The 27,347-nt window shown below is 42.8% G+C and overlaps 3 protein-coding genes across 3 annotated transcripts; 2 read left to right on the top strand and 1 right to left on the bottom strand.

The window, feature by feature from the left end:
• Window positions 1–13: 13 nt before the first annotated feature.
• LOC310791021 (uncharacterized protein) lies at window positions 14–3,472 on the top strand. Its single transcript, XM_083652737.1, has 2 exons — window positions 14–724; window positions 1,451–3,472. The coding sequence occupies exons 1-2, from the start codon at window positions 118–120 to the stop codon at window positions 2,620–2,622; spliced, it is 1,779 nt and encodes a 592-aa protein (XP_083508863.1). The 5' UTR covers window positions 14–117; the 3' UTR covers window positions 2,623–3,472.
• Window positions 3,473–5,373: 1,901 nt separating this feature from the next.
• On the bottom strand, window positions 5,374–10,719 carry LOC310791488 (putative sodium-coupled neutral amino acid transporter 6; the record flags this gene model as incomplete). Its single annotated transcript, XM_083653167.1, has 10 exons — window positions 5,374–5,448; window positions 6,169–6,263; window positions 6,657–6,798; window positions 7,168–7,295; window positions 8,851–8,951; window positions 9,043–9,122; window positions 9,362–9,418; window positions 10,228–10,299; window positions 10,380–10,444; window positions 10,557–10,719. The coding sequence occupies 10 exons, from the start codon at window positions 10,717–10,719 to the stop codon at window positions 5,374–5,376; spliced, it is 978 nt and encodes a 325-aa protein (XP_083509293.1).
• A 1,964-nt stretch (window positions 10,720–12,683) lies between these two features.
• LOC310791218 (CD2 antigen cytoplasmic tail-binding protein 2-like) lies at window positions 12,684–22,351 on the top strand. Its single transcript, XM_083652895.1, has 7 exons — window positions 12,684–12,702; window positions 17,238–17,322; window positions 17,781–17,910; window positions 18,230–18,387; window positions 18,772–19,354; window positions 20,164–20,249; window positions 22,073–22,351. Exons 2-7 carry the CDS (start codon window positions 17,242–17,244, stop codon window positions 22,181–22,183), a joined length of 1,149 nt encoding a protein of 382 aa, XP_083509021.1. The 5' UTR covers window positions 12,684–12,702; window positions 17,238–17,241; the 3' UTR covers window positions 22,184–22,351.
• The last annotated feature ends 4,996 nt before the right edge of the window (window positions 22,352–27,347 follow it).

Raw genomic sequence — 27,347 nt, 5'->3', positions numbered from 1 at the left:
TGGGATACTGATAAAGGCAACAAGCGAAAAAGGGAGGAGGCTTCTAGTTCCCTGAAAGGGGTGGCAAAGGCAGTGGTCATCTCCAACACGCTATCTGAGCATACCGTGCGTAATGCTATGCGTCCACCAATGCCTCAGCTGGATAGCAAGAGCCGGGATACAGATAAAGGGAAAAAGCGAAAAGGGGAGGTGGCTTCTAGTTCTTTAAAAGGAATGAAAAAGGCAGTGGTCGTCTTAAACAGGCTATCTGAGTATACCATACGTAATGCTGTTTGTCCACCAATGCCTCATCTGGACAGCAAGACCCGGGATACAAATAAAGGCAACACGCGAAAAGGGGAGGAGGCTTCTAGTTCTCTGAAAGGGGTGGCAAAGGCAGTGGTCATCTCCAACACGCTATCTGAGCATACCGTGCGTAATGCTATGCGTCCACCAATGCCTCAGCTGGACACCATTGAAGAGGAAGACCTGAGCATGTGTGACATTGACGCACAGTGCTTAAGCTCAGAGACCAAGTCACACAAGAAGAGAGGAAGAGGAAGGCCTCGGAAAACTACAAAGCTCAGCACAGAGGATGCAACAACAACACCCAAACCACAAGCAAACAGTAACGCTGCAAACAACACAACCACGCCACAAGGAGAAACAAATGCTGTGAAGAAGAAAAGAAGACGAAGAAGAAGAAGAAAACTAACAACCGCCACAGTGCGCAAGACAAAAAAAGGTAACCTTACTTTTCTCTCTCTATTTCTTTACTGCTGCTGTACAGTCTTCAGTTTTGCTTTAACCCTTCTTTCATTTCCACAGCATCAGTTAACCACAGCAAACCGCATCAAGTTAATGTAAAAATTAAATATATATTTTACGAGTAGAACACGTTGGACCAAGATGAATATAGCAAAGTGGATTTACTCTTCACTAGAATGCAAACTCGAATTGAAGATAAAGATGGCAAAATGTTATCTGAAGAGTTGTCTTTTTAAATAATGCTCCCAGTCTCAGACATAGGGGATTTTTTTTATTTTAGATAGTTACTCTTATTTAGTATTTTAAATACTGCATTCCGAATACACGTTTGTGTATGTACATGCATCATCGTCCTCCATGGTCAGGCCAGGAGCGGTGGGCAGCTGCAGTGAAGCGCCCGGGGACCAACGTCTTCCAACCGCTGCTGGTCAGATGCCGTGGAAACACACAAATCCTTAGTCCACTTGGACGAGGTTGGTCCGGATGCAAATCTCTGGCCGGTAGACAGTCCCATCCATCATCGCTGACTGATAACATCATCCATGACGTAAGCGTCATCGTTGTGACATAATCTGCGACCTGGTCACTTTCTTTCTTTTTTGGGGACAGAGTCCTGAGTTATGAGTTATTGACAGTGGAAACATTAAATTGGTTTTATTGGAAGGAGATCATCTGATTCATGCTCATTATGTGTTGCCTTCAGATGTCCAGCAGCTGCTGGTCTGTAAAGAAGATGTTCCCCCTGAGCAGCAGGAGGGGCGCCCCAGTCTGGACCAGGAGGCCCCAGAGCCCCCACACATTAAAGAGGAACAGGAGGAACTCTGGATCAGTCAGGAGGGAGAGCATCCTCATGGGCCAGAGGAGGTCCGTATCACCAAGTTCCCATTCACTCCTCTCCCTGTGAAGAAAGAAGATGAAGAGAAACCTCAGTTCTCACATCTTCATCAAAGTCAAACTGAGGAGAACAGAGAGGCAGTATTAAAACCAACCAGGAACTTACATCCAGCTAGTCATTTACAACCAACTACTGATGGCAAGACTTCAGACTCTTCTGAACCTGAGACTGACGACAGTGATGATTGGAATGAGACTAGAGAACCTCAGTCAGGTTTAGAGTCAGAGAAAAACAGTGAAGTCCCTGTACCTCAAACGAGATCTCAGACCGGGAAGAAACACTTTCGTTGCGCACTTTGTGGTCAAAGCTTTGTTTATCAACCAGACCTAAAGACACACATGAAAGTCCACACGGGGCATAAACTATTTAGTTGCTCATTTTGTAGAAATATGTTTGCCTGGAATGAAGTATTAAGGAGACACATGTTAATTCATACAGGGGAAAGACCTTATCCCTGTTCAGTTTGTAAAAATGTTTTTGCCTATGAGGTAGGACTGGTTAAACCCACAAAAGTCCACACAGGAGACAAAACATTTAGTGGCCCAAGCTGTAGTAAAGCTCCGCCTGGTGCATCAGAGAAATACTGTCATCAAAGCCAAACTGAGCAGAACAGAGAAACAGAGCCTCTAGCCAGCAGCTCAACTCAAGAGATGAAAACAGAAGCTGATCTAGAGGACTGTGGAGTATCAGAACCATCCAGGAATGTAGAGCCAGCTACTCATTTACAACCAACTAGTAATGACAAGGCTTCAGACTCTTCTGAAGCTGAGACTGACGACAGTGCTGATTGGAAGGAGAGTTCTGAGACGGACGACAGCGATGATTGGAAGGAGACTACGGCGCCACAGCCATGTTTAAATGCTGGGGAGAAACGCTTTATTTGCTCGCTCTGTAGTAAAGGCTTTCATTCTGTGGCACACTTGAAGATACATATGAGAGTCCACACTGCTGAATCCGTTCAGTCGTTCAGTTTGCGGTAAACTATTCAGACATAGAGGGACACTGACGGCACACATGAGAATTCATACAGGAGAGAAATCGTTTAGTTGCTCATTCCGTAGTAAAAGATTTTGTTATTCAGCACAATTGAAGAATCACATGATAATTCGCACATGGGAGAGACAATTTAGTTGCACACGTTTTGCTAAAAGTTTTTGTGCTAGAGACATGAGTAGATGCATGGGAATCCACACGGGAGAAACCATTTAGTTGCTTAGTTTGTAGTAAAATATTCAGTCAGAGAGGAGCATTAATGACACACATGAGAATTCACACAAGGAAGAAATGGTGAGTTACGGTGTCATCTTTCACGATGTGTTGTGGTGAGAGCAGCAGCAGGTGGAGCAGCAGAGCTGCTGGTTGAGCTGAATTGTTCAGCAGTAACAGAACAATAAATAAACCAGAATCAGGGACACAACCAGGGACACATCATGATAGTCCATCATTCAGGAGCAGACCCAAAGCCATTTACCTTGTATTTTGCCCTTAGTATAGCCTGAAATTCAGACTGAAGGGCCATCAGTCAGTCTAAGAGTTCCCCGAACCAATCAGTAGTGACCAATGTATCTGAACTGAACACTAATCGACGTATCTGAACCAATACCAGAGCGACATATCTGAACCGATCCTAGTGACCGACGTATCTGAACCGATCACTAGTGACTTACGTATTTGAACCAATCACTAGGGACTATGTAATGATATGAAATTTCACAGTATATGGTACAATATCATGGTATAAGGTATTTCATGGTATTGATTTTTTTTTCACCTTTTTAAATGTACTATGGCCATTGGGGAAAAAACTATTGATATTTTGCTTTGAAGAATAATATTGCTTTATTGAACTGAAACTAATATGAGAATCTTTACACAAGCAGCGTCTATAAAGCTGAACAGTAGTGGCATTTCTTTTGGGGGGGGGGGGGGTAATAATAATTTAAAAAATATATAGTTTTAAGGCTGGAACCAAGCCAGCCAGTGACCTTCTGAATCATGACTGACCATAAAACATTTAACTTAAAGCAAAAACAAAATCTAATTTCAGACTTTTTTTTCTCTGTCTTTATTTTTTTGTCTTTGCCTCAAGTGAAATGTTTTATGGTCACTATTTGTCTTAGTTCCAGCCTCAAAACTCATAAGGATTGTTGGAAATGTCTATGGAGAAAATGAATGGGGAACTTGCGGAGCAAGAAGCGTCACGTGACTGTTCAGCTCTATTATGAACGTATTTGTAGTGGCATGTGGTGCCCTGCATATTGCTTACAACAGATACGATGTAGGCACGGTATAGACCTTTTTCACAGCTGCCATTTTGTGTCTAAAAGGCAGGATAAACAACAGGTGCAACCCACTCACTAATTAAGGTCCCAGCACTGGAACACCTAAATGGACTGGAAGTTGGAAATCCTAATTAATGTTTTGGTACACCGGCTGTGTTTATCCTGCCTTGTAGACACAAAATGGCGACCGTGAAAAGGGTCCTTTAGGGAAAGCTTGTAACAGTCACAAATTACTAAATTACTTTTGGAGTATTGTTTGGTTGCAGTAACAGATTAATCCACTTGGTGGTACTTCTTTTTTTTTTTACACTAGTGCAATGCCACTCCCAGTCTGCCTCCACACAAGTAACCTGTCTCTTCACTCTTCAGTAACATCTCAGTATGTGTGTCAAACTAGGCTCTGCCATTATTTTCAGTTACACTGATTATGGAAGTATTTGCTAAATTCTAAAAGAAGACATTTTATGATCAATATGCTACAGCTAAAACGTGAATGAAAAACCGTTGAACAAATGGTTCAAACTTTTTACGGTTAACTTCTAGCCATTTTTACCTTGTTCATCTGTTCCAACTGTTCCTGTCCTCAGTGCCATTAGGCCATATTAGAGCAGCAGAAAAAGTTCACATCTTCTGGTTCCCTTCCCCATTTCTTTGAACATCCCTTTAAAACAAATAAAGTTCTACAATAATAACCTCTAGACTAAATTGGACCAGATTGACACTGTTCTGAATTTTCTGTGGTGATTTTAACCGACCTGTAAAATAAAGCGTTACCTTTTATTTTTAGATATGGTTTTATTTAGCCAAATATGTTGGGTTGTATAGGCTAGACATTTTTGTACTTTGAACCTTTGTATTTTTCCCTCATTTGTTTTCATAGTGTTTAATAAATAAATAAAAATCTGTTTAAACCAAAGTCAGAACTTCAACAGCTTTGTGTGACTGTTTATCACAAGCAGCTGATGCTTAGTGACACTTTTCACTTCCCTGTATGTAAATAATTGAGGCGATATGATACAAGCCCAGGGCTTTATTTTTGTCTAAGCTTTACAGTAAATAGAAAAAAGGAGCTTCTTGATGCTTATAGAAGGATTTAATAAAGAAGTAATGTACAGTTATACTTATTCAGTTAATAGAAAGTACATCTTCAAAATAGGACATGGACACAAGGGACGCAACGCGTTTCAACCTCTGGTCTTCGTCAGGCTGTAGGCGGAAAAAGCTGGTTACCGCACCTGTATAAGAGCAATACGTGGCACAAGGTGAGTTGACGTGGCACACGGAAAAGATACTGTGACGTATGAGCCACGTCAAAAAAGTCTAAGCTTTACAGAATGAGTTTACTAATGAGGTTCCTCTTCAACCTTCTGCCACCAGGAACACTCCAGACGTGGCTGCACCGAATAACGATTTGCAAATTCATGTTGCAAAATAGTTCGCCATGAGGTTTCAGACCCATGTGAGAATGATGATACTGAGGCTGAGCACTCCCACCATCAAACCGAAGACCAACAGAAGCACAGCCTGCAAACAAAAGAGTGCAGACGCCAGAGTTAGTCAAGTCAAGTGAAATATATATAGAGGCCATTTTTCATACAGAAAGCAACACAATGTGCTTCACAAGGCAATACACATCTAATAAAATAAAATACCAACATATACATAGGCATGCACACACACAAGGACATCGAAAATGTTAGGGTGCATATAGGAGCAGACGTTAGCTCTGAAAATGCAACATTGGTGTGTTATAGGTCTGAAGACAGAATAAAAAAAAATGTTTAATTCGACTTTTAAAAGAGCTAATTAAGCCTCAGAAGATCTCATGTCACTTGGAAGAGCATTCCATCTGTCTGGAGCAGCTTTAGAGTGCACATGAGGAACAAGGAGACTTCTTGTTGGTTGATATGGCACAAGCAGTCATGGAGCAGGGCCCTGACCTAACCCCTAAGCCTATGGGGCCATCGGCATTGCAGGTTGTCGGCATAGTAAGCGGACCCCCATGTCCTTAATGGATTTATTCAGTGTCCAGAGGGTGTAGAGATCATTGGGAGAGAGGGAGATATAAAGTTGCGTGTAATGATGGTATTGCGGTACTGGGGTAAACGGTTGCTGTATCCCGTATTCACTAAACAGATAGAGGATGAGCATCAAAGTCAATGAGTAACTCTGTTTTTGTAAGAAGACATTAACAGCAATGCAGATATACTGTAGCTATTTGAATCGTGTGTATAGGCTACTTACTCCAATAGACTCAGCAGAGCAGAGAGGCTGGCGGCTGATCTTGAGGTAGAAGATACCAGGGTAAATAAACAAGAGGCAGGTGGACGTCGTCGATCCTGCAGAACAGATAGGAATAGCTGGTTGGAGTGCTAACAGTGCATTCTGTATGTGTCTGACCATGGCAACTTCGTAGACCTTTTCAATAGGGCTTTACTGTGTATACTGTGATTCTATCTTTCCATAATCAATAATGGTGGAATATTGACATGTTGGCAATACCGAGCTAAATAGTTAAGACATTCACATAAGATCTCAAAAGCATGAAAATAATTGTGTTCCTCAAATCATAAATACTAATAAGATGATAAACAATCATGATCATAATATCTAGTAAAGCAAAACATTCCCATTTTAGCGATAACTATGCAAGTCTGTTTGGACCCTGTTACCAAATAACTTACATTAAATACCATTAGTCTCCTAAACTCCAAAGATGTCTGACCACATACCCACTACTCCAAACAGGTATTTGATGTCTGGGACAAAGAAGGCCATCAGCAGCTCCGCGCCCACGATGGTCACAGCCTGCGTGATGTGGATGAGCCAGGAGAAGGGCCGACCTCCACGCAGCACGGCCAGCGCCTTTTGGATCTGGAGCCAACGCAAAGATATAGGTCAGACCACACACTCAGCAGATCTACTGCCATACGGTTTGGATGATAGTGAGTGACAATGAATGAACATCATCAGTGATGTCATAAATCCCACTGTGACACATCATCAGTGATGTCATAAATTCCACTGTGACATCATCAGTGATGCTGGTCTCATTGGCCATACAGCAGCTGAGCTGCGGGCAAGGCCGCGCAGCTGCAGGGCCAGCTCGGTGAGCTGCAGGACAGGCGAATTGAATGGAAATGAACACTCTTAAATGCATCAAAATGAGAAACAACTGGGACATTAGATGATAGTGCATGACCGGGGAAAGGGCTAGTCGGTGGCAGTGAAGGGTTAACTCACAGGCATGTGTATTTGGCCCGCAGTCGGCAGCAACACCAACAGCAGCACAGCCGCCCGCACCCCCTTCACCATGACGTCACGCGGCATGTAGGCGGCGTAGCTTAGCAACAGCTCAGAAGTCACATGGGCTGTCAGCAACAGACAAGAACAGGTGATGGTGAGAGTGAGGGTCTGTGGTTGAAATAAAAAGACTTGAGGTATACGAGGGATCAGCCGAGCAGCATTTTGGTCAACAAACCGCGTCACTGGGTGGCAACGGCAATGGAACCCTATGGAGCCTGAGTTTGAGCGTCTGACTCTAGCCGGCTGACTGTGTTTACAATTTAAAAACTGCGACAGTTCACACAACTTTAACACGACATGCATATATTATACATCAAACTCTTGAGCTAATTCTGCTCTCACTCGGAATGTCAAAATATAAGCGATGTGATGTATGTATACTTTTTGAGATATTAACGTTTGTTTGGCACAACTCATACTAGTTAACTGCCGCGGGGTTACGCATTTTTGGGTGGCAAGTGACGTCACGCTGATTCCTCGTATGGTAACAACGAAAACTCTGTTAAGTCATCTCTGTTACTTAGTGAGGTGTGTCCATGCTGTCTTACAATCAGATATGGGACGTAACATAGTATTTGTACTTAAGTACTGTGCTTCAGTCGAATTTTCAGGTATCTGTACTTTACTGACTATTTATTTCTCTGATAACGTTTTACGTATACTCCTATGTCCTTATATTTTTTCACAAATATCTGCACTTTCTGCTTAAATTTAAAAAACAGGCTAGTTACTTTAGTTTTAATGCAGACAAAAACGATGTAGCGTTTGTCGCTCTCGTCTCACGCTCTCCCAGCGTTCACACGACTACCGCTCGCTCTGTTCATGCAGAGTCTAGCTCGCTCGACCGCGCCCTCTCTCTTATCGCTCTCTGTCTCTCGTGTAGCCTGTCACACCATATCAACAATGTAGCCTCATGAGAAAGGAGTAGATGACATTTTAAGGGTTTTAATGAGATAATTGATTTTCTTTGTGGAAAAACCATATCACACATTAATCAAAGTAGAGTTTTTATAGGCCTACATCATTAAATATGTTTGGTTTGCACATAATCAGCCAGTAGAAATACATTTTACTTGTAGATGTTTTAGTAAATTTCAGAGTCTGTACTTTTTTACTTTTACTTGAGTGAATAAGTTGAGCCAACCTACTTGTACTTTTACCAGTCTTTTTTTACACAACTAACTGTACTTCTACTCAAGTAAAGAATGTGTGTACAGTGTACTTTTTCTATCTCTGCTTACAATTAGGGCTGCAACTAAGGGTTATTTTCATAATTGATTAATCTGTCGATTATTTTCTCGACTAATCGATTACGGTAGTTGTTTGGTCTATAATATGTCAGAAAATGGTAGGCTAGCAAATGACGATCAGTGTTTCCCAAAGCCCAAGATGACGCCCTCAAATGTCTTGTTTTGTCCTCAACTCAAAGATAATATCACTTTACTGTCACACAGGAGTAAAGAAACCAGAATTACACAGACATTTGAGAAGCTGGAATCAGAGAATTTAGACCTTTTCTCTTAAAATTGTAGGCCTACTCAAAATGATTCATCGATTATCAAAATAGTTGTCGTTTAATTGTCTGTCGATCGACTCATCGATGAATCGATCTCTGCTTACAATAGAAGGTGAGGTAGCCAAACAGGGCGGAGAGCAGGTAAAGCACGAAGCTGAGAGTGATGCTGATGTTCGTAACCTTCTGCATCCTCGACTTTGTGGGCCTGAAAGACACGGGGAGACATTTTTTTAACACCTGAAATGAAATTGTGAATGTAAAGGTGACGACTGGTGAAGTGTGCTGAAGGGGCTAACCGGTCCAGCTCGCAGTAGACGCTCAGCGCCACCGGGTGGCCGACGAAGGAGAAGGCCATGGTGGGGATGGCGTAGGCACTCTGCAACACACACCAATCACAGAGCAACTTATCAGCTTCCACTGTTACACAGAACCTGAGGGCCAGGTGAGCGGAGGTTGTGTGTGTGTGTGTGTGTGTGTGTGTGTGTGTGTGTGTGTGTGTGTGTGTGTGTGTTTGTGTGTGTCAGTGTTTTTGTTTTGTTTTGTTTTCTTAGATTTGTAATAAAGTCACTTCCTGTTTAGGCGGACTTCTCCTCTTGTACATGCTTCAGTACATACCTGACTGGAGATGACAAAGAGTTTGGGCGTGCATTCTGCGTCGGAGGAATTTGATATCTGCAAAAACACAGGAAGAGGGAGCGTGTTAAAAACGGCGAGAAGAGGTTGCATCCGAGAGGAGGAGACTACTGCAGTGTTGCTACTACAAATGGGAGTGGGGTGGAGAGATTCCCTCGCCTGGCTATGTGGCTGAAAGGCAAACAACCATCTAAGACTTAGATGGTTAACTTAGATTCTAAGTTAACCCATGCCAGCTCTGCTGTCTTGTACATCCAAAAAGGGCAGAGTTCATGCAGGCACAGGCAATGAGCGTTCTCCAGCTCTCTGGGCCTCTCATCTGCCGGAGCTGACTCCTGGGTTTTACCTAATCCAGCGGTCGTGAGTGGAGGGAGGAACAGTGAGGAGGGGGCGGACCCCCGAGTCTGGAATTTGTATAAATATTCTGTGAGGCAGCAATGTGCCGCAAGGCATCCAGTCTACCGGAAAGCCATAAGAAGAAGAAGATGTCACCACTGATGATGCTTCGTGGTTTACCTGCTCTCCCCCCTGTTTGGCGACCTCACCTTCTATTGTAAGCAGAGCTGCAAGGATTCATCGATTAGTCAGAAAATGTCATAAGATTATTTTGATCAATAATGATCTCATTGATGATGTCACAATGCCTATGACATCATCCGTGATGTCACTCGCTGACATCACTGATGATGACATCCAATGTGGGACAAACATTGAAACTGCGCGTGCGTGCTTGTGTGTGTGTGTGTGTGTGAGTGTGCCACTACACCCTGCTTGTGCGTGTGTGTGTGTTCACGTGCGAGTGTGTGTGTCTGTGCATGCGTGCAAGAAGAACTGGGGGTTATAATGACCTGGTAGGCACCTGGTGGCATGGTCACATTGTAAGGGAGTGGGCAGGGCATCGACCACTTCTTCACCACAACCTGGATGGGAGGCAACACAGCAGGTCAACAAGCAACAGATGACAGATGAGAAGAACGTTTGGAGGTGTCGCAGAGCTCACCATGCCTGTGAAGCATAGCATGACGAGGAAGAGGACGAAGACGCCGACGACGTGGATCCTGAAACCTGGAGGGGAGAGAGAGACAGAGCTGGTAAGATACAGCAATAAGACCCAGTCCGAGTAGCAGATAAAGGCGCCTCCGCCTGCTATATTATGAGCAAAGTAAAGTCTGCTTACCAATATGGAAAATAGTCAGAAGCAGAATTAGACACGCCAGCGTCAGCATCAGTAGGATCACTCGCGTCCTGCGATCTCCAAACCAGGCATATCTGAAAAACTCAGGGTCGTCTGGGCTGGGGAAGCTGGCCTCCAACTTCATGATGAGCAAAAGGGACGACATGCCTATGATGATGGCAGCAACAAAGGTTCAGAAAATGAGTTCTGCAGGTCCAATAAATGAATACAGGCGCTCCAAGTCGCACACCAGAATAAATGCAAGTGCCAGAAAACGCTTCAGAAATCATAAGAGTGGTGTTCGTTTGTGAAGATTATCTTTAGAAACTCAACGTGCAAGTTTCATAAACCTTTGTTAACCACAGACCTTATTTCAGGCACCTAACCAAAATCCCCATACAAAAAAAAAACGCATTGGGGCCATATCTTAATCTAACCAAAATCCCCATACAAAAAAATGCATTGGGGCCATATCTTAATCTAACCAAAATCCCCATACAAAAAAAACGCTTTCGGGCCATATCTTAATCTAACCAAAATCCCCATACAAAAAAAACGCTTTCGGGCCATATCTTAATCTAACCAAAATCCCCATACAAAAAAAAACGCTTTCGGGCCATATCTTAAATAATCTAACCAAAATCCCCATACAAAGAAAATGCATTGGGGCCATATCTCACGTCCAAGGGTAGTCAAGTCAAGTCAAGTTTATTTGTATAGCCCTAATTCACAAGCATGTCCCAGAGGGCTTCACAGAAAATATGTCTGGCTAATTCTAAATCTTTGCTAGTTTCAAAATCTCCCTTTTAATGACCTCTGTCTGGGTCAGTACATCAAAGGATGTGTTTCAGTGACCCAGTGGTCATCTTTGTATTACAGTAAAGGGGAGAAAGTGGGCAATCTCTGTCTGTCTGTTCTGTTTCAATGATTGTCGCACTGCTGATGTCATAGGCATCGCGACAGCAATGTCATAAGCGCAATTGTGATGTAATCAGTGATGTCATAAGACAATTGTAATTTCATCAGTGATGCGAAGTTGTGACATCGTCATATGAGCAAGTGACCCCGGACAGCGGTCGAGCTGCAGGGCCGCGGGCGAGACTAGGAATCGAGCACGCGTAACGTAGCGCCCGAGATGCCTAGTTAAAGGAAAAAGGGGAGTTTTCGAGTGCTAGAGACTAGCACATCTTTTCCCCTTGCCCTTGGGCGTGATATACAGTATTGGCCCATCAGTGTTTGGCAGTGTACAGTATGCCGTCAGAAATAAGCTACGGTCAAATAGAAGTCAGCTTACCTCCAATACTTTGGATGAGAATAGTGACCGCAACCAGAACCTACAACACATTTTACAATGGCTGTTATGTCTTATTGGTTACAATGAAATGAATAACATGGGGAGTTAACTGTTTTGTGGTAGGCATAAATCTGAGATCCCTTGACAGGGCAAACCCACTATATATATATATATATATATATATATATATATATATATATATATATATATATATAGTGTACTGTATAGACATACACGTGTATAAACAAAACTCACTTTTCCTGCTCTTTGAAAGGCTCGACCTCCAAGGTCTTCATATGACTTGATACCTGTGAGAGGAAGAATCAGATAAATGACAGACACTCTTCACTATTCCAAGATGATCAGAAACCATCCTTCAACGGCTCACATCCAGCCTTTCATCTCAGTCAGTCAGTTCATCTCTCTGGGGAAGGGGGGTCCGTCCGTCCGTCCATCACACTCGGATGTCCCAATGCAAAGCCCCAGAGCACCCACATTTGGCAGGTGGGTTCCCCACTACTCAGGCAAGGCCTATAACCTCTGAACAATATGGGCCACAATCACAATTCCACTTTCCCTGGAATCCTTGGTTCATTCTGCATCTACAGTATCCAAGGGGGTACGGTGGCGTAGTCGGTAGCGCTGTCGCCTCACAGCTAGAAGGTCCTTAGTTCGATTCTCGCCTGGGACGCTGTGGGCGCTGGAGTTGTGTTCCCCCCCATATCCTCAGTGCCCACTGCCCAGGTGGGCTATCTCGTCGAAAGGGCCTTTCTGTGTGGAGTTTGCATGTTCTCCCCGTGCTCCCCATAGTCCATGGGCCAAGGCTCAAATTTTGACATATCGGTACCACCTGAGGTGACCGCACGATTTTGTTATTTTTGTCTTCCTACATGTCTCTAGTTTATATTTTGGTATGATAACCCTTCCGATTTGGTAGCTTAAGGATAGTTATCACTCTGTAAACAAACCTACCCCCAAAAAATCACAAAACCCTGATTTCATCATATCTCCTGAACCACACATGATAACGCAGAAAATGTGATGTCTACCCCTATGTTTTCATGGTCAGGGATTACAATGACACCCTATACAACATCATAAACTGTTCACATGAATAGTTAATGGTGAATTAAGTGGTGTTTTGGTGAATTCAGTGGTGTTTTGAGAAGGATACAATGCAATTAGTCCATGGGCCAATGGTGAAATCGGTACCACCTAAGGGGACCGCGCAATTTTTGTATTTTTGTCTTCCTACATGTCTCTAGTTTATATTTTGGTATGATAACCCTGCCAATCTGGTAGCTTATTGATAGTTATCACTCTGTAAAAAACCTTCTCCCATATAAATGACAAAACCCTGATTTCTGTGTATTAGTCCAGATGATATGTGAAAATCATGTTCACTTTTTCATAAATGCATGAAACTTGGTACACATATAGTTTGGGGCCCTGTAAATCTTCAGAAATTAAGCCATCACAAAAATGCCTCGCGGTGGCCATTTTAATTCCGCCATAAGTGAATTATGTAGTTTGCATCATATCTCCTGAACCACACATGATAACACAGAAAAGGTGATGTCTATCCCTATGTTTTCATGGTCAAGGATTACAATGATACTATATAGAACATCATAAACTGTTAAAGTAACTAATCAATGGTGAATTTAATGACGTGAGAAGGAAATCACAGTTTCTGATAACTGATGCTATAACCTCAATTCCATGACCACTCTCTGGCTAAGATTTTTTGATGAGTAATTTGACTTCTATGGGCCTTTTGTTAAAATAGCCCCCAGGCCCCTCCCAAACATCCTCCGACTTTCTGCCAGATGGCCAAATCCAAGATGGCCACTGGTACAATCTTGGAAAATTTTCTTTTGAACCAGAGCACCTAGAATAATGTATGAAGACACTTTTCGGTGTAAGTCAACCACAAAGAATCTGATTCTGACATCAGTTTAACATTCTGTCATAATTTTGACCCACAATTCCAAGATGGCTACCATCCAGTAGCGTGAAAACTTAACTTTTGAATGGCAACATATACGTATGTGGTGTTTGGGGTTTACCATTTTTAGAGTAAGGACGGAGATTAACAATGGTGAATTATAGCTATTTTAATTGCAAATCCATGCCTACCAAACATGGTTTAGTAATGACAATTATTGTGTTTTGAGGGTAATTTCATAATTATGTTAGTCTCGCTGGCCAGCCTCCCCTCCCTACCGGGAGAGGAGTCTGGCGCCACGGAAACAGGCAACTGGGATAAGCCCTCCCCTGCTCTACAGCTGCTATCCCATTGGAGCGACTGTTTCAGTGGGTGCCGGATGTCTGCTCCCGGCTTATTACAAACTCTGTCATTGGCTCCGACCACGTCAATCAGAGCAGCTTCTGCTCCCTCCTCCCTGTCGCTGTGTCGCTGTAAATAGTGCCCTGCCGCCTCAGTGAAAACAACAACGCTAACTAGCTAGCAAGCTAACGGCAGAAACCTACACGCTAGCTCGTTGCTACATGCTGAAAAGGGCAAGTTGGATTGTTGGAAACTATTTTCCAAGGGCACTGCCGCTAAGCGCTGCCCATCGCAATCCCACTATGGAGACCTGCGTGGGAGGGGAGGCTGGCCAGCGAGACTATGGGAAAGGTGAAAGTGAATAGCCTATGTCCATTGTCCAACAAGTTTTCTCAATTAATTTCCCTCTTTGCGATGTGATAAAAGTTTCTCAGTGAGTTATAGTTGATTGCATTGCCTCACTGAATTATCTGCTAATATCCAATTTTAGCAGCAGAATTTGATGTCCTGGCGTGGGCACGTCCGTGTGTAATGACATATCCAAAAGGAATTTTACTCTGCGCTGCGCTGCACAGCATAGAGATTATGGTGCGCTCAAGCGCAGCAGAGTATTTAGCGCGTAAGAGGTGCTTTTTTTTAGCGTGTAAGAGGTGCTGCCCCGTATTCTGAGCAGAAATGGCTGATTGTGGCACGCCTATGTCCAGTAAAATTATAACAGGCATGCGCTTGTGCACGCCCCCAATTTGCATTGCGCGCGGCGTACCGCTTTTGCAAAGATAGGGCCCCCGGGACTTGCAAGAATCTGGTCAACTTCTCCTCTCCTGCAGCATGGGCTGATTTTGTGACGTTTGTGAAGTGACGAAGCATCTGGAAGCGCAGCCAGTTTCATTTTGGCGCACTTGTTAGCACATTAGACCATGGCAGAACAGCCGTGATGCGGCCGGCTCGCCCCATGCAGAGATTGTTTCGGCGTCTGATCTATTTTTGTGTGAGACCCGCGAGTGATTGTGTGAAGCCAGATAGGAAGTCAGTACAAGTTGTCACCGGCGCGGAGCAAAGCAGTGCGTCTGGTGTGAATGGCCAGGGTCCTGCTCGAGCTGAATTTACACACAGCGGCACTTTGCGTCTGCAGCATCACAATCATCTTCCACCCTCCTCCCTGCATGCATGCTCCAACCCGCTCTGACTGACTGGTGGCGATCATTTATGGATTTCGTTTCCACTCCCTCCGGGTCGAATCTGTCTATCTCAAATGCCTGTGCCACTGTGAAACAACAACATCAACAATGCTAGCTCGTTGCTACATGCTGAAAACGGTTGGATCTGGATTGTGCAATAAAGCAGGCCTGCTTGATACGTTTGGTGGATAGTTGTAAAGGTGAACGGAGCCTTTTTCCCCTATACCAGGGTGGAGGTATTAGCAGCCAGACTCTGCCATTGTAGGGAGGGAGTCTGGCAAGTGAGACTACCCGGGGAGGAACTCAAGGTAGGAGCTGCTGAGATGGAGTGGAGCGCTCCAAGGCAGTGATTGACCTGGTTGTGGTCAACTTGTAAACCTCCACGAGTTGCTGGAACATTGTGTTTTTGATGTGTGGCCTTATTCAACTCCAACATCACATACAGGAAGACGCAGAAGAGCAAGCGCATCTAGAAGAAGCTCTATCTCCAATCTGTAGGGCTGCAAGAACCCTACATCACTCTCGTTGACATGGGCATGATCTAGATGATGGCAACTCCATCAGCAATTGGATTGGCAGACACAAGATGGCACCCCATACAAGTGGTCGGACTATGTCCACAAGGTGTCATCCATCATCCTTGTCCGCCATGGTGATGTTGACATATCTGTGTGATCGACCGGTATGACACAGCATACTTGGCTAAAGATGATGAGCGGAATCTGATGATTCAGAATCTATAGCTACAGCTAATAAAAAGAGCTTATTTTAGTTATCTTGTCATACATTCATTAAATATTTTAATGCAAGAAATCCTGGGGGTAGTTGGTACAGCAGTACCAAGGTAAAATGGGTGTTGACATTAACATATTTTCAGTGAACATAATTCTGAAATGACTCCCAAATCATCCACCATTGTTAATCTCCTTCCTTGTGGTAAACCCCAAACGCACAGTATACCTTCCCATTCAAAAGTTACATTTCCACAATACTGGATGGCAGCCATCTTGGAATTCTGCGTCAAAACTATGCCATAATGTCAAACTGATGTCAGAATCGGATTCCTCGTGGTTGACTTACACCGAAAAGTGTCTTCATACATTATTCTATGTGCTCTGGGTCAAAAGTCAATTTTCTAACATGGCGCCAGTGGCCATCTTGGATTTGGCCATCTGGCAAGGAAAATCCCAGGATCCTTAGGAGGGACCTGGGCGCTATTTTAACAAAAGGTCTATATAAGTCAAATCACTCATCAAAACATCTTAGCCAGAGAATGGTCATGGCTTTGAAGTTATAGCATCGGTTATCAGATACTGTCATTTCCTTCTCACAACGTCATCAAATTCACCATTGATTAGTCACTTTAACAGTTTATGATGTTCTATATGGTATCATTGTAATCCTTGACCATGAAAACGTTGGGATACACATCTCCTTTTCAGTGTTAGCATGTGTGGTTCAGGAGATATGATGCAAACTACATAATTTGCTTATGGCAGAATTAAAATGGCCGCCACAAGGCATTTTTGCGATGGCTCAATTTCTGAAACTGTACAGGGCCCCAAACTATAAGCGTACCAAGTTTCATGCTTTTACGAAAAAGGGAACATCATTTTCACATATCATCTGGACTAATACACAGAAATCAGGGTTTTGTCATTTATATGGGGGTAGGTTTGTTTACAGAGTGATAACTATCCTTAAGCTACCAAATCAGCAGGGTTATCATACCAAAATATAAACTAGAGACATGTAGGAAGACAAAAATAACAAAATCGTGCGGTCACCTCAGGTGGTACCGATTTTTGCCTTGGCCCATGGACTAACACACCCCTATCAAATAAAAGGTGTCAAGCCACCACGTAACGTTAACGTTACTGCTACAAGTGTAACTAACTCGAAGTGTGTTTCACCCTCTGTAGCACCATGTCGAAAAGAAAGGTAACATTTGAGGACGGTAACGGGGAGCTGGAGCTGGAAATGGATGACGAACCTCCCAACAAAAAGGTACATGTCCCGTTCACAACATTGTTTAGGGAGGCAAAATATGCTAGAAGTTATAACGAATACTTCAAGGATTGTGTTTTACTGTCATGTCAAGCACATCCATCAGTTACTCCAATTTACATCACACCAAACACATTTTAATTGGGATTGGCAGCTTATTTTTGGGATTTTTGGGATTTGCACCTACTGTAGATGTCTACTAGTCAAACAATTATATCTTCAGTAATGTAGTGAAGGAAACTTATAACTTATCAAGATGATTTGTTGACCTTTTCCTGTGTGTTTAACAGCAGTCAATAGTCCTGTTTTGCCTTGTGTGACTGACTACAGTTTACAGAGTTTAGATTAGCATTAAACAGTGCAAAGCAAATAAAACTGACTGAAAATGTGTTTTCAGGGGAGTTAAGTGATGTGATACTGACCATTTTTCTTCTTTGCTTCTCTTGCTGGTGATCTAGAATTGTGAGGCTGTGAGTGGCCCCGGCTCCAGGTTCAAGGGCAAACATTCTCTTGATAGTGATGAAGAAGATGAAGGAGATGACAAGGATAGCAGCAAATATGAGATTCTGGCCAGCGATGATGTGGAGGGTATGTGTTGTCTATGACTATTTAGACCGTCTGTCTGGCCAGTGGCCACTTGTACATCGCTATGAAAGACATGTTTTTATTTTTTCATGAATGCATTTTTTTGTGTTCTTGGTAAGCCTGAGTCTACAATGTTCTTATTCCCTTCAAGACAATTTTGGGTGAAGCATAGAAAAGCGACCTTATGACAACAAGGTGGCTGAATCCTTGGGCTTGCTGGGAGCCTTTCTCCCCTCCCTTACCATCAAAATGCTCCATGTTTAGCAAGTTAACGTTTTACCTAAAGGAGCGATGAAAAGTAAGATCACAACTTTGTTTTCAGGCCAAGAGGGAGCAACGATTGACTGCGATGAGGGAGTTCCCATCACACCCTTTAATCTGGACGAGGAGATGCAGGAAGGACACTTTGACTCTGAAGGAAACTATTTCATCAAAAACGACGAACAGATCAGAGACAACTGGCTCGACAACATTGACTGGGTAATTGCATTTTTGTGATTTCTGCTCCATTTTGGAAGCCTTGACAAAAAAAATCAAATAGTGATTATTTGACAGTATATATATTTTTCTTTTCATACATATTTTAGAACTTTAAAGTTGATTAAAGTGAATTTGTAAAAATAGTTGGCAGTAGGATTGACTGAATTTGAGTATGATAAAAGATTTTTTCCAATATTGTACTTGATTCATGGACCAAAGATTACCTGGGCCACTGAAACACCTTGTTTCAAAATCAATATTGGACATTCTCTCCCTCTGAAGCAATTAATTGCAGCTTCTGAAATTGAAGTTCTCATTGCAATTGCGATTTTCTCGATTGTTCATCTCTACTGTCCAGTAATAACATGTCTGTCCTCTTTCCAGGTGAAAATAAAAGAACAACCTTTCAAGCCGAAGAAGAAAGGTCTCGCTGCCAAGCGGAGACGCAGAGCGGGCGACGAGGATGAGGCTGAAGAGGAGAAACTGCGAGAGGAGCAGCGGGCGGCCAACAGCGAGAACGAGGAAGACGCCGAGGTTCAGGAGCCCCCTGAGGACCCGCTGGCCTCCTACACAGAGTCCCAGCTTACCGAGGCTGTGCTGGAGCTGCTGCTGCCCGGGGAGACAGTGGCCAAAGGTCTCCGTCGGCTAGGAGGGCTCGGCGGGCGAAAGAAGAGCAAACTGAGGGAAGGGAGCGAATGCACAGAGGAAACCAAACGGGATGCAGAAAAGCTGGACAGGCTCACGGCTCTGGCTGACAGACTGGTTGTGTGCGGAATGTTCGAGATCTATCAGCAAACGTATGAAAAACTGGCCTACCTGCTGAAGAACATGAGCAAGAAGCAGGCAGCTAAGAGGCAAAAGCCCAGCGGTGGCGACGATGACGGAGAAGATGAACTCGATATGTTTGGAGATAAATTTGATGAGAAGCATGCCAGCAAATCACAGGAAGAGGAAGAGGATGAAAGAGGTTAGTCCGCGTCCACTCTCGATGCCTAGGCTCGCCCGCTGTGCGGGCTCGCCTGTCCTGCAGCTTGCATTCGCAGCTTGGCCGCTGCGCGGCCTTGCCCGCAGCTCGGCTGCTGTACGGCCTTGCTTGCCCTATTGGCGTGCGCACAATGTCTCCCTCTCTCCCAGTCTCTCTCTCTCTCCCCCTCAGTCTCTCCTCTCTCACTCCCTCTCCTCTCTCTGTCTCTCTCTCCCTCTCCCTCAGTCTCTCTCGTGAGCCTCAGACTAATGACAGCATCACTGATGACATCACTGATTTTTTCCCCTTTTTTTTATTCAAACAGACAAGTGTACATTAGAACAGACATGTGCTCATAACAGAAAATAAATAAAAATGGACAAGTATGATGGTGCAAATTACAGTCGAGAATCAAGTAGCAATGACAAGAGAGAAAATAAAAACAAAGGATTCCTCTTTAAATAGTTCACAGTATAATTTGACATTTTTATTACTTTTATTACTATCTATACGTTTAAGAGTCCTAATGTAATCATTAATGACATGTATACTTTCAATCGTGATGTTATATTTAGTTTTGCTTAGAATGTAATCCTGCATTCGAGTCCAGAATGCATGCGAGTGTACTGATGACATCACTGATAACATCACTGTGAATTTTGTGACATCATCACTGAACTATAGCCTTGTGTGTATGTGAGTGAATTTAGAGCCCTAGCTCCCTTTTATATACTGATGATGATGATGATGATGATGATTGTCTCGAGATGTCATTGTCCCGTCATGTTTAATCCCGTTTTGTCTTTCTGCAGTGAGCGATGGAGTGATGTGGCAGTACAAATGGGAGAATGAGGAGAATTCAGAGCTCTACGGCCCCTTCAGCAGTCAGCAGATGCAGGTATGATCTCATATCACAAGTTTTTCTTGTCATAAATTGTTTAGAAATTTAAAATGCTTTAAAGAAAGATTTTGTTAAAAAAAATGTCAATGTCCAGGAATTACTGAGTTTTGGTATGATGAAAGTTTTTCACCAGCATTGTACTTGATTTATGGGCCAAAGATCACGTGCAGCTCTAAAATACTTGTGCAGAAATCCATTTTGGATGCTGCTCTCTCTCGGGCAATTAATTTGCCTCTGTGATTTAGAAATTGTTGAGCTGAAGTTGTGATTTTGATTTTTTTCACATTAATTGTTCAGCTCTAGATCTGTTGCAGCAGTTTGAGATTAAAGAGCAGTTCTTGTAGGTCAGGGGTGCCCAGCCAGTCGATCGTGGTCTACTGGTCGACCGCGGACTGATCCCAGGTCGATCGCGAGGGGTGTCAAAAATTGCGATTATTATTATTATTATTTTTATAATCAAATAAAATATAATGGAAGTACATGCAGTTGTTTATTTTAATTATGGATCATAATACAATGCAATTCCAAATGCACTTTTATTTTAAAAGTAGCCACACAGTGAGAAAAAAGAAAGTGAGAAAAAATAAATCATGTATTGGGGAAATAAAGTGATGCATCGAGATGCATCGATAATCGTAATCGAATCGAATCGTAGCCCTCTGAATCGTAATCGAATCGGATCGTGAGGCCAGTGAAGATTCACAGCCCTAATGTCAAGTGGTTGTGGGACAACGAGAAAGTGTTGTGAGGTTAGTTACTGCAGGCTGGAAACGATGTGTGTGCGTTTGCGATGTTGAAACTGGACTACTGGTAGATCTCGGGAGGCTGGCTACTTGAAAAGTAGATCTTGGGTCAAAAAGGTTGGGCACCCCTGTTGTAGGTGATTCAGTGGACAGTTGTGCCCCTATATCTTTTCTTTCCTGTCAATCTTAAACACCACAACAATCTAAATCAAGGCTTGCTTGGTATTGTGGCTCTGGTGAAAACAAAACATGAGGAAGTTGTTAATTGAAGGATGCAGATGCAGCAATTGATTTCAGTGTTGAAGAAATTTGAGTAAAAAAACAACTAATTGTTGTGATGAAATTTTAGTGTGATTCTATTCCCGTGCTATCTGTTACTTACCAGGTCCATAAGGAGTTTATCCAAGTTAACAAGAAATGGGAGACTTGAATGTGCCTGGAGAGCCGTCACACGTTGTCCCTGTTTACACAATAACAGTATGGAGCAATAGAGGGCAGACAGCTTTTCTCTCTGTTGAGATATTGGAAGCATTCATGTCAAGTCTAAATGTAGAGCACCAAGTCAAGTCAGAACAAATCAAGAGCCTAATATAAATGTAATATCTTAGAAAACTAAATATCTAGGATTTTGATACTGTAAGTCATTTACACAAACAAGGTCTTTTTGAGTCTCCACCTCAGATTTTTTAGATAGCAATATACTGTATATCATGATATGGCTTAAATAATCAAAATTGGTGTTCATTGCATTGAACGGCTTGTTACAACAGCAGAAATGTACACACACACACGCACGCACACACACACACACACACACACACACACACACACACACACACACACACAGTGCAGCACTCCTACTCCCCTATACAACAATCAACTGTAAAAATATAATCAGACCGATTCCTACTGTGCTTTTCAAAGCCCTAATCCCGATAGACAGTCCCAATACGGACTGTCTATGGAAATGTATTGGTGCATTGCTGTTTACTACATCATGGGGTCAAGTGCTGATTCTACTTTTAACTTCTGTCTGACTGCCAGGTGGCTTTAATCTTCTTACTGTCTGTTTTCCAGGGCTGGGTGGATGAAGGCTATTTCAAAGACGGTGTTTACTGCAAGAGGCTAGACCAAGAGGGCTCTCAGTTCTACAACTCCAGGAGACTTGATTTTGAGCTTTATGCATGATTTATGAGCCGCATCAGATGGATGATTGATGACCCTCACGATCACTATCATCATTCATTATCTCTCTCTCTCTCTCTCTCCCTCTCCCGTCCGGTGGTTTGGTATCAAAACAGAAGTTTTGCTTTCTGTATATTGTTTTAAAATAAATTACTCATGTGTGTCTTGTCACTGTGAGCCCTTTTTCTCAACCCCCCCCCCCCCCCCCCCCCCCCCCCCCAGGGCTGACCTGCTGACCTAACAGTCAAGCACATGGTGATATTCACTAGAATAGAAGAATACCCTGGTCACTGCAGAGCACCCCACACTTGGGAAATTAACGATACTGGGAGCAGAAGATGCAACATCCAGTTCTCTTATGGCCATGGCACACCAATCAAACATAACATTCTACAACAAACACCACCGATGTACTGTATGTTTGGTGTGCCCTGGCTCTGGCTGGCTGTCTTTGTTGGGAATTATTTGGACATGTTTGGTGAAATTCAACATGTTCAATCCTTGTTTGTCCGTGTTTAGCCCATGGCGCACCAATCAAATGTTCTCTAACAACTGGCAGTTGTTGGAGAATGTTTGATTTGTGTGACATGGCCATACATTGTATGCCCATTGTATTATGAGATTGTACTACAATCTCATAATTGAGACATGTCACACTTGCTGGCAAGTTGGACTATGATGGATTCATTGCAGTGGAATATTATGAAAGGAACAGCTTCAAGTATTCACAGACAGAATACAGACCATAGTTAGATCTTGTGTGTTAATGATAGATCAGTTGCCTCCACATGGATTTAAAATCAATGTTAGTCTGTTAGTGGTTGATTGGATTGAACTTTTTGTAAGGTATGGCATGACATGTTAACATTTAGTCATTTGAGCCATTTCAAATTCCAAGTATCTTTAATTTATAACAAGTAATAATCGTAATCATTCCTCCATGATCTAATTTTGATAAGTGGTGGTAAGGTACTCCAATCAGATAATGACATTTTGACAAGTCAAGTTTACTTTACATCTATAACTCGCTTGTGATGACTTGTGGATTATGACAGTGGAATTGTAGTGAATTATAGATTGGACATTGATTTGTATTGCAATCCAAGGGATTAGGAGCTACTGTGAGGAGTAGCCTACCTACTATTATAGATTTTTTTTAACATGTAACTATAAAATGGATTTGTAGACCAAAATACTCGGTAAATATAAAAAAGTAAATTAATCTAAATGTATCATTCTGACTACTGACTAATTACATTTGGTGTGAAAACAATTTGGGTTGCCTTCATACAACACACACACAAATGGTGTTCAACTGATCAATCTGACTTGTCATAATTCCACTTTGACAAGTCAGAATGTACATTACACGGCATATTTACATAGATAGAAATAAAATACTAATACTCATTAACCAAAATCGAGCCTACTTGCAGTTATCAGGTCAGGCGAGGACAAAGACTAAAATGTTTTATCTGCTTTCCTATTGGTTACCATTCTCCGACGGCGCCACCAAGCTGTCTGTCATTGGTTAGATTTCTGCAGGTTTTTCCGGGCGGAAAGCGAAGTCGAGCTCTGATTGGTTGATCCGTCTGTCTGGTTGTCGGATTTGTAAAAACGGATACATTTGCGAGTCGCTGCAGGGCGCCGTCCGGCCGGCATGTCTTGTTTACGATGAGGACGGACTATTAGTCAGCGGTGTATCAAGACATCTTCGGTAAGTTAGCTTCACGTCAATTAGCTCAATAAACCATATTCAATGACGCTATGGTCTGTGAATCTGCGCAATGGCCCACAGAAGAGCGCTTCAACGTCGGCAAGTCTGACAGTCAACGGCTATGACTATTCCCTGGTAGTGAAGCCCAGGCTGTATGTTGTATGTTGTTTTTCACTGTATATCTCGATGGTCGTTCAGGAGCCCCACAAAAAGCTCTACTCTCCGCTGTGGTTAATTAAACTGTCTGATCCAAATAGTGAAAGTTATTTTATGGAGACCGTTGGCCGAGCAGACAGTCAAGCTAGCTAGCTACCTAGCTATAACATTAGCCTACCCCCTACACATCAAACTTTGCATAATGAGACCGGGGTCTGTTCCAGCAAGTAGACCTCACTCCCATTTTCATCAAATCCCCGTTGTCATTTGATGGAAAAATATCAGCGTGGAATTGATTTGAGGTTGAACGTAACGCTTTAGCTCAGGGGCGGCTTTAGCTCAGGAGGTAGAGCGGGTCGGCCAATGACGCAAGGGTTGGCGGTTCGATCCCCGCTCCCTCCCAGCTGCTGTCGCTGTGTCCTTGGGCAAGACACTTAACCCTCCTTGCTCCTGATGGTGTGTAGGCACCCTGCGTGGCAGCCTGCCGCCATCGGTGTATGAATGGGTGAATGTAGACTATCTACTGATTGTAAAGCGCTTTGGATAAAAGCGCTATATAAATGCAGGCCATTTACCATAACGCTAAAGCTAGATTTACTATACTATTCCATATCAATTAGCGAATTTACTGCTTGCCGCGTAGTGATTTTATTACCTTCCCTGCTAAGCTTTTTAGATAAATGATAAATACATTGTAAAAAGTGCGACACTGCCGTTACGATAAAGATACGAAGTGCTCATTTTCTATTTTGGTACCAAGGCTATTTCCCAACGTGCATCTGCATCCCCTTGACAATTCAAACGGCTGTTTAAAAAATAAACTTTGTAGGCTATTGCAGCCAATTATGCCCTAATTATTTACTGTTCTTATTCTTCATTGCAGAATAACCCCCTGCCCTAGACCACCAGATAGTAAGTGAAGCCTCATTTTGCAATACCTATATTCCAGTGCTTTCATATTGGATTGACACCCTGCATGTTTGTTGTGTTTCCCCCGTTGTTGTTATTTACAGAGGAAGACAGAGTGCCAGGGGATGTTGACCTATCCCTCTGACTCACTCCCTCAAGTAGTTTGTCCAATGGATGAAGATGCTATTCCCTCAAACCCTTTCTGTAGTGCACCTCCCCACAGTGAACCTCAGCCACCTCTCCTCCCCCTTTCCTCCGTCACTCCCAGGTATAGTCCTCCTCACACCTTTTTCGTTGCTTTCCAGTCGGTGTATTTCCCCCGTCCTCTGCTTATTTTGGCACATTTCTCTTCCTCACACTTATGGATCAATGCTTTGTAGGACTACCAGAGTCTTAACACGTACAGCTCCTCGCTGTATAGGAACCACTGTGTTGTTTATAGGCTGAAGGCTACTGTTTTCTTTTAATGTTCACAGTTGTAGGGATGATGGGATATCTGGCATCAGGAGGAGTGGTCGCATTCAAAGGGTTAGAGATCAGCAGAGCCACAAGGACAGCGGGGCAACGCCGAGACCGTCCAGTCAAAACCCGTCCCCCGCCAAGAGAGAGAGGGAAAGCAGCATGGTAGACCTTTTTAACTTATAGCTCTTGTTTAGAGACTATTTAATACTTAATACATACAGTAATGAAAAAAACACTAGTTGCTGATACAGTGCTCATGCAATTCCTATGCATCTCTGATTTCTAGGTGCAATTGTCACAGTCTCTGTCAGTAAAGCTGCTGAGAATCGATGGCTTACATGTACACGCAAAACAAAACAAGGTCAAATTGTCTTTACTTGCTTCTCTCGGTCTCTCTCTCTGTCCCTCCTCTCTTTCTCTTCTCCATCAATTGTCTGTCTGCATGGCATGCCATTGATGGTGTTTTTCTTGCATTAAATCCGTTGGTGTCACTAATCTGTTTGTGCAGAAGCCGTACTGTATGTGTGTGCCAACACTGGAGACCTGTACAGTGAATGGGGTGTGAGGGTTAATTGGGTGATTTAATCCTACTTCACGGTCTGTTGCATTTGGCACAGACAAGCAATCATGTGTCTAATTTGACCCTTCACCCACGAAAGCCTAAATCACTGATATTACAGAGAGGAGTATATCGTCATTGTCTACTCTTTTGTTTGTCATTGAGCAAAATTGTAGAGGTGTACTGATAACTTTGAAAACGAGGATTATTTTCTTTTTCACAAATACTGACAGCATGTTGCATTTTCCCTACATGTGTCTGTTAACCCTAACCCAGCTAGAATGGGGGGAAAAAGAAAGAAAAAAATATTCAACTGGGGAAGTATAGTGAGTAAAGATGTAATTGTTTCTTTTATTTAAAAAAATGAAAAAATTATATCCTGTACACTACATATAAGCTATTTTGTACAACATTTCTTCTGTTTCCCCCCAAACATCACAGTGACATGTGGCATAATTTTACGCTTTTATTTTCTGGTATTATTGACTGTCTGGCTGGTGCGAGTGAGCCGCTTCGCCTCTCCTCCACTCTCAGCACCTGGCACTTTAGCTTGACACAGCTGACACTTTGCTGCACTGAGATCAAAGAATCAGCACACTGTCGACATTTTTCTTTCTGCCAGAAAAGTATTTATTGCACCACAGCACTGCTCTTTAAAGTATTGGTATCGGACCAGCTTAATTTGCCGATTTTACTTGGGAGCCTGATTTGGGAGCTGGATTGGCACTAATACTGTCGGTGCACCTCTGCAAAAATTGTGCTTAATTTTTTAAAGCAACTAACTATTTTTCTTCTCCTGCAGAATGAACATGATTTTGATGTTGCATCAGAGTGTCCAACTAAGTAAGTGTGATAATTCATTGTTCTCAGCTTGTGTATTCATCATAATTATTTGTTCAAATTATAAATGTAATTATGTGGAGAAACGGCTCCAGTGTCCCCTGTCAAAATGCTTGGGAACTGAAGAAAAAAAAAAAAAAGGCTGCATCTTTGCTTGAAAGCAGCGACCAGCAGTTACAGAGGGTTCACTTCAGTTTGACACTGTGGGCATTTTTCTCTCTCCGTGCAATTAATTTGCACGTCAGTAGAATTTTTCAACCCTATATCCAGTCAATGCAACCGTGCACTGCATAGTATACCAATGGCGAAGTTTTGCTGAGCGATATTGTGGCTTTTATTTTTTCAGAAATTCGCTTCCGACATGTACACATCTGTTGCTGTGAATAGTCAAGCGGGTCAAAATTAGCCTCACAATTTCATGCTGTTTATTGCTGTTTATTTATCTTGGTGTCTAAAAGGCTTTATATGAGGATAGAGGAAACGTAATGTATAAGAGGGGAAGGAGACAGTCACTAGATCTCAGA

This window comes from Poromitra crassiceps (genome assembly GCF_964638095.1).
Source record: "Poromitra crassiceps genome assembly, chromosome: 16".
Lineage (NCBI taxonomy): Eukaryota > Metazoa > Chordata > Actinopteri > Beryciformes > Melamphaidae > Poromitra > Poromitra crassiceps.
The sequence above is the reverse complement of the archived record's forward strand: the minus strand, read 5'-3'. Positions and strand labels throughout refer to the sequence as shown.